At 38.9% G+C, this 13,537-nt stretch overlaps 1 protein-coding gene across 1 annotated transcript; it reads left to right on the forward strand.

Moving 5' to 3' along the window:
* Window positions 1-2,666: 2,666 nt before the first annotated feature.
* On the forward strand, window positions 2,667-6,389 carry LOC124595414. Its single transcript, XM_047134147.1, has 3 exons — window positions 2,667-2,931; window positions 3,087-3,198; window positions 3,305-6,389. The coding sequence occupies exons 1-3, from the start codon at window positions 2,779-2,781 to the stop codon at window positions 5,710-5,712; spliced, it is 2,673 nt and encodes an 890-aa protein (XP_046990103.1). The 5' UTR covers window positions 2,667-2,778; the 3' UTR covers window positions 5,713-6,389.
* The last annotated feature ends 7,148 nt before the right edge of the window (window positions 6,390-13,537 follow it).

Raw genomic sequence — 13,537 nt, forward strand, 5'->3', positions numbered from 1 at the left:
TAAATACCGAAAGATTATATTGCTACAAGTGAAATGAGCAACAATGAATTTTATTTTCTTGCTTGCACAAATATTTGACCGTTTGTTTATGATTGATGATAATGAGGTCCCATACTCCGAGGCGTGTAGGGGATGATGTGGGAGACCCACACTGCTGACTGGGCAAGGTCCTAGTGGAGGAGGTTTGCCATTGCCTTCTTCAGACTGTAATGGTGATGAATGATGATGATGAAGACAACGCAACACCGAATCATCTCAAGGCAAGGAAAATCCCTGATCCCTTCAGGAAACGAATCCAGGACCCTGTGTGCAGGAAGCAAGAACACTACTGCAAGCCCACGAGCTGTTGACTTGTTGATGAATATGTCACAAAAATCTAAAGTCTTTCAGTTCAGCTAAATAGCTAGAGATAACAATAACAGCTCAAAATGGAACAATCACACAGATAAAGACTGTTTTTTGTTGGCAGAACACATAAACAAATCAGGAAATTAGGCTACTACATCTATTTTCATTCACTGCTTCCACAAGACATCACATTTTGGAGTAATTCATCACTAAGAGGAAAAGTAATCATTGCACAAAAGCATGTAATGAGAATAATAGCTGGAGACCACTGAAGATCAATTTGAAGACATTTATTTAAGGAACTTGGTATATTAACAAAAGCTTTGCAGTACATATATTCACTTTTGAAATTTGTTATTAATAATCCATGCCAATTAAAAAACAATAGCTACAACACTAGAAGAAAGGATGATCTTTACTATTCTGGATTAAATCTGATTTAGACACAGAAATGGGTGAATTATGCTGCTACAAAAAACTTTGGTCCTTTGCGAAATAGCATTAAAAGTCTGACACATAGCCAACCAACATTTAAAAACAAATTAAAAGAATTTCTAAATAACAGCTCAATAGATGAATTTTTAGGTATGAAATAGGAACTGTAAAAATAAAATAAAATATGTATTGTGTAATGAAAACTTACGTTAAGCTGACATGTTCCACATCATTGTGAAATGTCGCATTCATGATCTATGGAAAATGTTGGTTGGTTGGTTGATTTGGGTGAGGGGACCAAATAGCGAAGTCATCGGTCCCATCGGATTAGGGAAGTGTGGGGGAGAAAGTCGGCATGCCCCATCGAAGGAACCATCCCATCATTTCCTGAAGCAATTTAGGGAAATCACCGAAAACCTAAATCAGGATGGGTGGACGCAGGTTTGAACTGTCGTCCTCTTGAATATTGAACAAGTATTAATGTAATGTAGTGTAACGATTAGAAATGCAAAAATCCACTAAAGAAACTGACTCCATTATGCTTGTCTGCCTTCTGACAGAATACTGCTGTGCAGTATATAATGGAGGTCATCGAAAAAGGTCAAAGAAAGGTAACGCGTTTTGTATTATAGGGAAGAGAGTGTTACGGTCATGATATGCGAGTTGGGGTGGCAATCATTAAAATAAAGCTGTTTCTCGTTGTGGGAGATCTTTTCACGTAATTTCGATCTCCAACTTTCCCCATTGAAAGCGAAAATATTTTGTTGGCGCCCATCCACTCAGGCAGAAATGATCGTCGTGACAAAATAACAGAAATCAGAGCTGTCACGGCAAGATTTAAGTGTTCGTTTTTTCTGTACGCTGTTCGAGAGTGGACCAGAACAGAACTAGTGTGAAAATGGCTTGAGGAACCCTTTGCTAAGCACTTAAGTGTGAATTGCAGAGTAGTCATGTAAATGTAGATTTCTGAGAGTGTAATTAAGCAGGAACCTTAAAGCACAGCTTAAATTGCTGCGTGTGAAATGGGAGCAACGACATTTATATTCTTGCATGTCATAAGTATTTTAGCTATATTTTCTGAATGTGGTGCGACTTCTGAGGATCTTCTCATCCACAAGAGGTGCTGGTGTCACTCGCAGCTTACTGCGTCGACTGCTATAGCTATGTGGTCACGTCAAGTGACACGTCATGACTTGAATTGGCCACCAAGATCTTGTGATCTGACAGTGTGTGATTTCTTTCTGCGAGGGTGGTTGAAATCTCATGTGTGTGGCAACACAGAAATACCACTTCTACAGCTCAAGGCCGAGATTCAGTGTGTAATTTCAGGACTTAAGTATGCTGAAAAGTTATGGATAATTTCATCGAAAGATCGAGTGTATTCCTACAAAGTCGTGGAGGGTATTTAAGTAGTCTCATGTTTCATATACAGGGAGTCTTTCCTAACAGTTGCCACGCCCATTTTCTCTTGTGTTTCAGCTGATATTCGGAATTTAGTGTCTGCGTTGTGCAGCCGGTGTCAGTCCAAATAAATTGGTCATCACGTCTTCTTTCATGCTAACCCCCCTCCCCCCGTGTCGACGGAAATGCGTTGGTTTGTTTCCCATTACAATCTAAATGATTCTTAAAGCGGAATGTTACGTGCCCATTCGATAGAAATGTCCCAGAACACTCAAGTGCGATACCTGTTTTATCGATATGTATTAACAGGGACAACGAAACACGAATAATCAGTATTCCAGCAGCGACAGCACTGCCCTGGCCCGCGCTGATGGCTCCCGCCAAGTATGCAGCGCCACTGAGCAACGCCACCTAGGAACAAGGCCTCACATCGTGAGTCTAAGGAGCCTGTGACGTCACGGGTAGGGGTCTGAGAAGCTAGTTACAGAGTACAGAGCTACAGACTACCGACACACGTGATTCGTAGCGTTTCCATATTGTACTAATGTACTTTGTGCTGTTCGTGAGTGGTTATTTGATCTATACTCAGTTACAATGCCCCGAAGGTGTTGTATGCCGAATTGCAGGGGCAATTACGATAATGGACCTAAAGTCAGTGTATTTTATTTTCCATCTGACGATAATTTAAGACGAAAATGGTTATCGGCTGTTCACAGACAAGACTGGACACCGAGTAAGCACTCTGTTGTAAGTATCAGTGTATTTGTTTGGTTAGTGTGTCGTAGTTACTTGAAATGTAGTACAGCTGAACAAAATACAGTAAACAGAAGAACGTATTTATAATCTCATACCTCATTAATTTTCGTTATATGTTTTAAAGAGAACTGTATGCTTGCTTTTAGATATGTGAACTGAATTTCAACAAGGACGATATTTTAAGCAGTACCAGCATGTATGACCCGAAAACTGGTATACTCTTGACAGCACCGTTGGATCGTCGACGCTTGAGAAAAGGTGAGTTACGAAACACGCTCTTAGTAAAGTACAGTGGCATAAGAACTATCTTTATTTCACTTATATGCTGTGAGATCGGTTTCATACTTCGTTATTAATTTTTCAGATGCAATCCCATCGAAGTTGCCTGAATGTCCATCTTACTTGTCGAGTCATCAAATTGCAGTACGAGAGGACCCAGAAATTCGTAGGGGGCATTTAGAAAATCGTGCTCTTCAAATTGCTATCCAAGAAAGTGTGGACACACATGCGAAAATGATTGATGCGATATCGTTCGATAGTTTAGAACAAATGAAAACAAAGTTGAGTGAATGTGAAAAGCACAGTGACTGGGTAGTGATAAACAAATCTGACAGTGTGAGCCTAGTGTTACTAAAGCATAATCCTTACCCAAGAATTTTTTACCACTTAGTTATAAGCAGTGGTTTATTACTCAGTGTCTTCAATAATGATATTGAAGTGAAATGTATTGGAAACATGAAATTTCCCATGAAAGTAAACAACATACAGGTGGTAAGTGATGTTCTTAAGAACATTTATCTTCTGTATAATAGTTCTGAGGCTCCTGTAGATAACATTTTGTCTTTCATTGACCAGTTATTGCAAAATTTATTAGAAAAGTTACCAAGAAACGAAACTAAAATTACATTTTTGAAGGAACAGATTTCATTTTTGAAGTGCAGAAGTTCAACTAAATTTAGGTATGATACTAACTCTATGATAATGTGGTCATTAGTACATTCTATAAGCCCACATGCTTACAAATTTTTGAGGAACACTGACAGTTTTTCTATGCCTAGTCCTAACACCCTTTCAAGGCTTTGTAGTAAACTCTCAACAAATCCTGTCATTGAGCAACAGGGTCATCAGTTTATGAGCTACATCACAAATAACGTAGGTACTTTATCCTCAGATGATAAAACTGTGCTCCTGTTGATGGATGAAGTTCATCTGAAGTCTCAGCTTGATTACAAAGCTGGAAATGTTGTAGGATGTGCCTTTAACACTGAAAAATTTTTGTGTGCAACCAGCGCCTATGTTTTTATGGTTCAGAGCATGGAATCACCTTACAAGGATGTGGTATCTATTCTGCCAGTTCATACTATTCAGGGTGATGTTCTGTTCTCTTACATTAAAGCAGTCATTGTTAAATTAGAAGCAGTTGGATTTGAGGTGGTTGGTATAGTAGCAGACAATAATGCAATTAATAAGAAAGCAATGTCTAAGTTTTCTACTCCTCCAGATGTGAAAATAAAGTATAATCACCCTGTACAGTCTTCTCCAAATCGCCCATTGTATTATTTTGTGGACACTGTCCATATTTTGAAGTGTATCTGCAATAACTGGTTTAACCAAAAGGAGCAGATCTTGTGTTTTCCTGACTTCAGTGACAGTTTGAAGGGAGGTTTGTCTTCTGTTGGAGCACTTAAAGAATTGCACTTGATAGAAAAAGATGAACTATTGCAATATGGCAGTTCCTTAAACTTGAAGTCTCTATTTCCTAACTCAATTGAGCGCCAAAATGTCAAGTTAGTGTTGCGTATTTTCAATGATACGACAGTTGTTGCTTTGGACACATTTGGTTCAAAGAAAGCAATTAGCAACTGGGAAAGTACTGCAACATTCATAAAAATAATAAATCGTTGGTGGGATATTGTAAATGTAAAAACATTACTCAAGGGACAGGGGTTAAGAAATATTTTCCAAGAACCTGTGACTAGTAAATCCCGTCACATACAAGAACTCTTACAGTGCTTCATCTCATGGTTATGTTCTTGGGAAGAGTGTAGTGATGAAAGAAAACTTACTCGAGAGGCACATAGCGCTTTGAAACACACAACTGCTGCTTTGATAGACTTCAGTGACTACTGGCTATCTGAGAAAAACAGATCATATTTGCTGTTAGGAAAAGTACAGACAGACAGTTTAGAAGACAGGTTCGACAAATACCGCCAGCTATGTGGAGGAAATTATCATGTTTCTCTAAGACAAGTTTTTGAAACTGAACAAAAACTAAGGGCACAGTCTATGTTTTCCCTTGTGCTTCGGTCGAAAGTAGTTGGGGATGTTGTTATTAAGACCACTGATATTTTTTCTACTCATACTGAAATTCAGGGATTAAAAGAAACATCAATACCAGAATTTTTAAATGTAGCAGTAGATGAAAATGATGTTGATGGAATAGATGAGAATACTTGGCCACTGTTGCATTACATAGCAGGTTACTGCTCACACCAAGCTATTAAAAAAAACCATTGTGAATATTGTAAGGTATTCCTTACTACAGATGAAATGAAGCAGAGTGGTGATGATTTGATTATGGTAAAAGACTTAGGAGGGTTGACATATCCTGCAGATGATGTAGTAGTGTGTGTGACATGTCTATTTAACTCTACAGAAAATTCTGAAAGACCAGGAAATTTTATTTTTAGAACAGGCAAATCAGAGAAATGTACTTGTGAAGGTAGCATCCCACAATATCCCCAGCAATCTTTTTTATGGGTTTCACTGTAAAAATAAACACCCAGTTGATTCAGTCATGAATTGCATACTGTTTTGCTGTGCAAATATTTTGCTAAACAATTACACCAAGAGGAGAAATGATGAAACTACTGTTAAAAATGTAACTGTGTACAAAAGATTGAAAAAATGTTAAATTATACTGTTTGGGGGCTTGGGAAGATGATGTGAAATAAATGTTTATTTCTATTTTCTGTTTTTATTTCATGCACAGTATCCCATACATCTTGTTGGTAAATGTTATGTATTCTGCTCTCTTCGATATGGTGCAGCCGTAAACAAGAGGCTTTGCTACAGATTACTTTGTTACCACAAATTCTCTGTGAAACCCCAGTCTCAGAGAATTAGGGGAATAGTCTTTTCTGTTCGTCAGTAAATATATAATTAATGCTGCTCCTGCTCTGTGGTTGACAAGTTTTTCTATATATTTTTGTCCAGTCAGTAAATTAATTATTCTCACAAGGAGAACAATTCATTGCTAGTATTAGCATGCTAGTCTGCCATCATCATAAGTAAAAATTAATCTGCAGAACAGGTCCAGTCTGTCAATACAACCAATATTTTGGGGAGGAGGACAATACATAACTTAAGCCATTCTTCTTTTGAGAGAAATTGATAATGTTTTTGGAGTTTGGAATAGCAGTGCTTTTTTTCCTCTGGGACAACATTAAATAGTGAATAGTAAAAGAATTTAATTGTCATTTAGCTATTGCAGCAATAGACAGTCAAATTACAAATGTTTAAAAAGTATACAGCATGTATACAAAAATTACTTTACACAAATTAAAAAACAATGTTACAACAGATTTTCCATAAAGTAAAATATTCAAGCTAAAACGATTTGTGAAGTACATCTTAAATTGAAATCATTAAGGAAATTATGGTACACTCACTGAGCAGTTATCACTGTGATATTTACACTCATACATTCAAGTGAGTAGGGAGGATTTACCGATAACCAACTGTACTACTTGTGGTTGAATAAATCAAATAAAGCTTCTACCCATTCTAGAGACAGTTTGTTAACAGCTTCATACTCACTACATTGCTGTTCTATGATTTAGATAATCTGCAGTAAGGTATGTGAAGATGCCTACTATTTCTAGTTCTGGCATTACTGAAGATTGGGATGCCACTCATCTGCTTTCACAAATGGCACTATAGATGACATTTTAAATTTTTACAACGTTGTAATACCCATTGCCAATGATCAGTGTATCAAATGACAAGTATTTTAACTAAAAGATGGGGGATCAGTAAGTGGATGGGTAATATAAATGGATCAGTTTGTACAGTAAAAAGTAATAAAAGGTTCTTAAGATATGTCATTACATGAAGCTGATGGGTGGTGTCCCATTCTTCAGTTAAACCCCAGTTCCATGAGAGTGTAAATCCTGCCTAAGCTGGTATTCTGCTAAGTTAGTCTTTGTATACAGTAGAACAGTGTAAATGTGCAAGTTTATAACAGTTAATATTTTCAAGCTGATAAACAATGGCTTACAGTGGGCAAGTTTGTCAGAGTTTGTAATAATTCTAATGTGTGGTTCCCATGTCAATTTATAATACCTAATAACTTGACACTACCTAGTCTTCTACTGGCAGATCTCTTAAACTAAGTAGTATGTAGAAGGTTCAGTGAAGTTTGCACAAGTTTCTGTACGGTAATGTTTTCTTAAGTATAAAACTGTAGATGACTGCCAAATGAGGTATCTGTCATACGAAACTAGAATTTGACATAGATACAAGTCCCAGAGTACCTGCTTCGATTCATTATCAGTCTTTCCAATTACGGTACCTCATTTTCAATTAAATTATGCAAGGTGACTTACACTGTGAAAATAGTGCTGTCAGAGTTATGGAATTAGAAATTCGCATTTTCAAAACGCGAGTGACGGAAATTACGAAAAAGTATTTTCACCTTTGGAGCTATAGTTTACGAAATTTGAACAATTTAATTCTCCAGTGAGAAGGATTAGCGTTTGTTTACAGATTTGTGTATAAAACACTATAAGTAGTCTACCAGGAAACTGTTTAATGTTTTCATATACGTGGCGCAGAGCCTAACAAGCCGCTCCGTATTTCAGACCCCTAGTCGTGACGTCACGAGTCGCGCTGTGAGGCCTTGTTCCTAGGTGGCGTTGCACTGAGTCGCTGCTGGACTGCTGTTTACTCTTTGAGTGTTACTGTCTCTGTTAATACTGTCTCTGTTAATACATATCGATAAAACAAATATCACACTACAGTTGTTTAGGGGCGCTCTATCGCATGGGCACAATTTTGTTTCTAATGGGAAACAAACTGAAGCTTTTTGTTGACACTGGGCGTCGTATTAAAGACATGACGACTAGTAACTGCCTGGGTAGAGGATGATGAAGATGAGGTCTGAGACACAATACAAAAAGTAAATTGCAAATATTTGCCGAAACAGCAGAGAAAATGCACCTTACGACAATCACATGTTGCAATAATACATAAATTACTTAATTTCGTCATTAAATCTGTCTTATTATACACTCAAATCTTGCATGGTTTAAGCTGGGTTTACACTAGCAAGTCGCTTGCAGAAGTTATTGCTAGCCGCTTGCAGCAGCGCAAGAATTAAGCAAGTTCTATGGCACGAAACTTGCGTCAACAACTTGCTGATACTGTTTACATATGCTTTCAGTACCACTACGAGTGTCAGCCGAAGTGTAAATTGACAAGTAGGCGATTGAGATATGCTGCAGCTCTTGTAATTGTAATGCAAAAGGTGAAAAAGAGAAGTGCGGAAATGTAAGTGTATTGTCATATCACTGGCTTAGTTGTGGAGTATCTTTGCGGGCAGCAGCGTCTGTCGAGTCGAGCGCGGGACACGGAACTGTTATGTTGTGTAGTGTGTAGCTCTGCATGTGAGAGGCATTGTTAGTATGGAAGTTGAAGTGTTGCTACAAGTTCTGTTATAGTAAAGTGATGATATATGGAAATGATTCAGAGATAAGTGCGTCAAGAAGTAATTGAAAATGAGCAGTGCCGTCAATAACGTATTTGTGTATCCTCTCGTTGCGTGTCGCACAGCGTCGATCATCCGCGCTGTGTCCGGTCTCCTGGAATGAACTAATGTTAATCAGTAAAAATTAGTTACCATAAAAGAGTGCAGTCAAGTGCCAGTGTCTTGTAGCGAGCGTGAGGACGTGCGTTCGGTCATCGCGTTGCGCACTTATCAACAATCAGCCGCGCCGCGACGGTTACGCGCACGTTCGTACAAGTGAGAACTAAAAAACTGAAAAATTAGCTTTACGAACAGTGTTATATCATTACTAGTGTCAAGGAGGACTATTACCAGATATCTGTATGTGTGACGAGCATAAGAACTTTCGTTCGATCATTCGGCTTCCGCATCATCGACAATCACCCGCGTCGTGTCGGTTACGCGTACGCTCGTCTTAAGTGATATTGTGGACAGATAATCATCAAGATTGTTATTAGGGATAAACATTTACGATTTAGAATGTAAACAGTGCAACCTGTGATTCCTTATGTCTCTGAATATAGTTGTTCATACCAGACATCGAACAGTGTTATGTTTTATCGTTGAGTGGCTCCCCTAAACCCGCTTGCATAATTCGATAGATAATTTCAGGCGAGCCAGCAGCAGTGTGGAGCAGAACAATACGACCGCCGCGGGATAATCAGGTACGTGGTGTGGACAGGGCGCACGGTCAACACCGTTCAGAAACAACAAACAGTACAAGCGTCTCCCACCCCCATTCGTACTCCCAGGCGTGTTACATGGGGACCGTGACAGGACCTGCAATTTCGGTTAAGTGTCGTATAATTAACTTGGAGAGTGAACTATTTTTGTATAACTGTTAATTTGGATTGTTGAGTGACGTCAGGCTAGCTGTGGGATGTGTACATCAAATAACTTGTGACACAGTGTATGTACTCGTCCGATCTGTGACAGTGCAAAGAGCTAGTGCTACGAGATAAACATACTCTACGGTGGTGCGCTTGTGACGACGCTAGCGGCATCTATGTGCGAAAGGGAACAGTTATTTGGCAGCCATTACGGGAGACGACGCTAGTGGCACCTAAGGGCAAAAGTGAAAACTTTTCGGCAGCCATAGTCGTGTACGACGTGAGCGGCGCCTAGGAGCGACGCAGCAAATACATATTACCACGCTTTGCAGAGAGGCTGCAGTGCTGACAGCCGTCGGCGTCAACTGAGTCGGCGCTACGCAACAGCCGCGACTACGAAGCCAGCAGACAACACAAAGTAAGTCACGCATCACAACGTTAGCTCACGCAACTGAAGCAACGAGAGTAATTAATTGGCATTGCAGATTGCATTCTATAATTACGTAATTACAAAAGGTGACAGTTTTAAATTCTTTTGTATAAGCAAAATTACGAAACATTGCTTATTTGCCGATCGTATAGTAAAGTAAATGTCACTGCCAGACCCTGCTTGCTTTGTGGTCTAAATTTAACAACAGTTATTACAATTGCAGAACTGTATTTACGTTAGCTTATATTTCATTCTTTTTCTTCTGTTACTTGATCTTGTATGCTATGTGTGCTTCTGAGCACGAATTACAGCGTTGAAAGTGTAAAGCATTGTAGTTTGGTTGTGGTTATTGCCGTCCATTCTATGCTACAAGTATTACTGTGATTTGTTTATTTTTTTGCTTGGGTGACTTTACGGTGGTTCAATATGGCAAGTAATGAGGTTGGTGCAACTGCTGTAGACAGGGAGGGGAAAGCAGAGTCTTTAGGCGAAAGTAATCAGGTGGAGACGAAAACAGGAGCAAGGAGTAGTGAAGTGTCGGATTCCGGTACAGGGGACGGTAGTCTATCAGCAACCACCGTTGACATGCTCAAAACAATATTGAAAAATAACAAACAAATAAAGGAAGAAATTAGGCACCAGAGGCATGAAATCAAACAATTAAGGTAAGATATTAAGCGATCTATAATAGATGATTACAAACAACCAAGGGAAGATATTAAGCAATCAGTAGAGCAGGTAAACGAAGGACTCAATGAAAAGACCGACGAAACTAATGAGGCTCTAAAAAAGCGGGCTGAATCAAGTCATCAAAGGATAAATGAAGTTACCATTCCACTTGAGAACGTTGCAGGCAATACTAAACGTTTTGAAAAGGTAGAATCGGAAGTCAAAGAAGTGAAGGAAGAACTTACCAAAAAGGTGGAGGTTTACGATGAGCATTTCGAACAACTGGGTTGAGGAAGTGAAACACTGTAAAAACAGGATATCAGCTGTTGCGCTAAACCAGAATGCTTATGCACGGTGAATAGAAGAGGTGTACAGTGAGATCTGAAAGACTAAGGAGCAGGTCAGTCAGCAGGTGGAGAACCAGGTGAAATCACTATTACGTACTGGAAACATTGCAGGAGGTAGCTTAATCGGCATACAAACTGATGTCTTCCTTGGCATAGGGAATCTTAAGAACTTCGAACCAAATGGGAGATGGCATCCTAAAGATTTCTTAGATCAATTTAAGGGCGTGTTACCTGAATTATGGGATGAGCAAAGAAAGGTACGCTTCGTTGCAGCAAGATTGGAAGGTGAAACTGGTACCTGGGGCATGAGAATAAGACATAAGTGTACAACCTTTGCTGAATTTGAAAAGGAATGTTTGCAACAATATTGGTCGAGATGGAAGCAAAATGAAGTACGTAACAGTCTATACCAGGGTAGAAGGTTTGAGAAAAAGCGTGACCAGAATTTAAAGAAGTTTTTCAAAGATTATTATGAGAGGAACTTGTATTTAGATGAACCGACAACGACAGAAGCAATAGTGCCCCTGATCATAAGTAAACAACCAACTGGAGTTCAGGATAAGTTGCTAGTAATCCCTAAAGATGATGTAGAGGCAATGGAATTATTCTCAGGACAATTAAACACGTTGTATGAGTCATAAGCAACAGGAGGAGGAAAAGATGATAGAAGAGTATCAGGGAACAATGAAACCAATACAAATACCCATTCAAACCATAACAATTGACATAGTGGACGACATTGTAATAATTATAATGACAGCAGACATTATGGTGCTTTCTGTGACCATGGAGGTCACAGAGGCGACCATGGCGGCTATGGATATCAGAACGCAAGGCACGATGCATCAGATGACCAGGTGCGAAACTGGAAACATAGCAAGTGGAAAGCGTATATAACATATTTTGTGGGTGTAATCAACAGCATACCTCATGCCACGAGGGCAAACACCAAGTGGAAAAGATTAAACTATACTATAGTGAGCAAGATTAATGACTGAGTGATATATTGTGATGTGTCTGAATCTGTATGTATGTCAGCTGTTGTTGTCCTTAAGTACAAACATTCATTTCTGTTTATTATGAGGTTTTATGAGGACACTCTAATCGAGTGAGAGTTAACTACGATGTGTTACTGCCATATGCAATCTTTTGTTTCTTTCTTTTCACTTAATATCTGTTTGACCAAGATTATATGTATTACATTTCTTCTTGCCCACACAGTGATATGGTTTGAGTGATTACTAATGTCTAGCGTATATAGGTTGTGCTATCCAAAAGTTTTTCATTTAAAAGTTTCTTGTTACTCCTGCTTAATGATTGCTATTATTTTTTGTATCATTCTCTTAGTAACTAAGTTTAACTTAGTGGACATCCATATATTTTTTCTTCTTATAGCCTATGTGTTTATTATGTCATATAGAACATTTTAATGTCTATTGTAGTAGTAACAGACTAAGGCTAAGTTGAATAGGCAGTGCTAGGGCAACACTGAGAGCGCCATTAAACTGTTTTATGTACGCCAATGGACGGATTACCGCGAGGCGAGAGTGGCGAGCTGACGGCTATACTGCACATCTGCCAGTCGGCGCAACATCGACGCTACAGTCACTCCCCACCCCTTTCATTGCAAAGAACGCTCCCTTGTGATGCAGTGTTGTGAGTAGTAATATAATTTTTTTCTTTTCCCTGGATTTTTGACAGCCTAGTGCTGATGGAGGTTCTCCAGTTTTGGCCTAATAGTGTCGCCAGTGATATTGCCTTCCAAGAGTAGCAGTGAATGCATGAGTTTTTCTACTATTTTTTTTACCTCTTTCTTTCAGGCACCTGCCTGTCATACCTAAGCTAGTGTATTTGTAAACTTTTCTATTTCAGGCACTTAATATTCTTGTGTTTTATTGTATTAGCTCCTTGTTTATCCAATCTATCGTAACTGTGTTTTACTGTACATGTTGCATTGTAGGTAGGGTTCTTTTATTGTGTGAAATTTTGCAAATTTAACAACTGTTCTTTATGTTTCCATGATTATGTGTAACTCATGTCTGGTCCACAATGTGGCAATGGTGTATAACTGTGGGATGGGGCAGTATACCCCCCTCCCCTCACATCATCTCTTTAACCCCCTGCAGTAAGGAATGATCCTGATTTCGATATTCTCTTCGACTATTCGAAAACGTTTTCGTGCAGAAATGTAAGCGTATTGTCATATCACTGGCTTAGTTGTGGAGTATCTTTGCGGGCAGCCGCATCTGTCGAGTCGACCGTGGGACATGGAACTGTTATGTAGTGTAGTGTGTAGCTCTGCATGTGAGAGGCATTGTTAGCATGAAAGTTGAAGTGTTGCTATAAGTGTTATTACAATAAAGTGATAAAATAAGTAAATGATTCAGAGGAAAGTGCATCAAGAAGTAATTTAAAAATGAGCAGTGCTGCTGATAACGTATTTTTGTATCCTCTCATTGCTTGTCGTACTGCACAATATCAATCATCTGCGCTGTGTTCGGTCTCCAAGAATGAACTAATGTGAATCTGTAATACT

This window comes from Schistocerca americana, chromosome 2, assembly GCF_021461395.2.
Source record: "Schistocerca americana isolate TAMUIC-IGC-003095 chromosome 2, iqSchAmer2.1, whole genome shotgun sequence".
Lineage (NCBI taxonomy): Eukaryota > Metazoa > Arthropoda > Insecta > Orthoptera > Acrididae > Schistocerca > Schistocerca americana.

Excerpts from the sequence above, each read along its gene's own strand:
- LOC124595414 (XM_047134147.1), top strand. The coding sequence starts at position 2,779 with ATGCCCCGAAGGTGTTGTATGCCGAATTGCAGGGGCAATTACGATAAT. Across the intron at positions 2,932-3,086 it reads CACCGAGTAAGCACTCTGTT|ATATGTGAACTGAATTTCAA; the intron begins GTAAGTATCAGT and ends GCTTGCTTTTAG. Across the intron at positions 3,199-3,304 it reads TCGTCGACGCTTGAGAAAAG|ATGCAATCCCATCGAAGTTG; the intron begins GTGAGTTACGAA and ends TTAATTTTTCAG.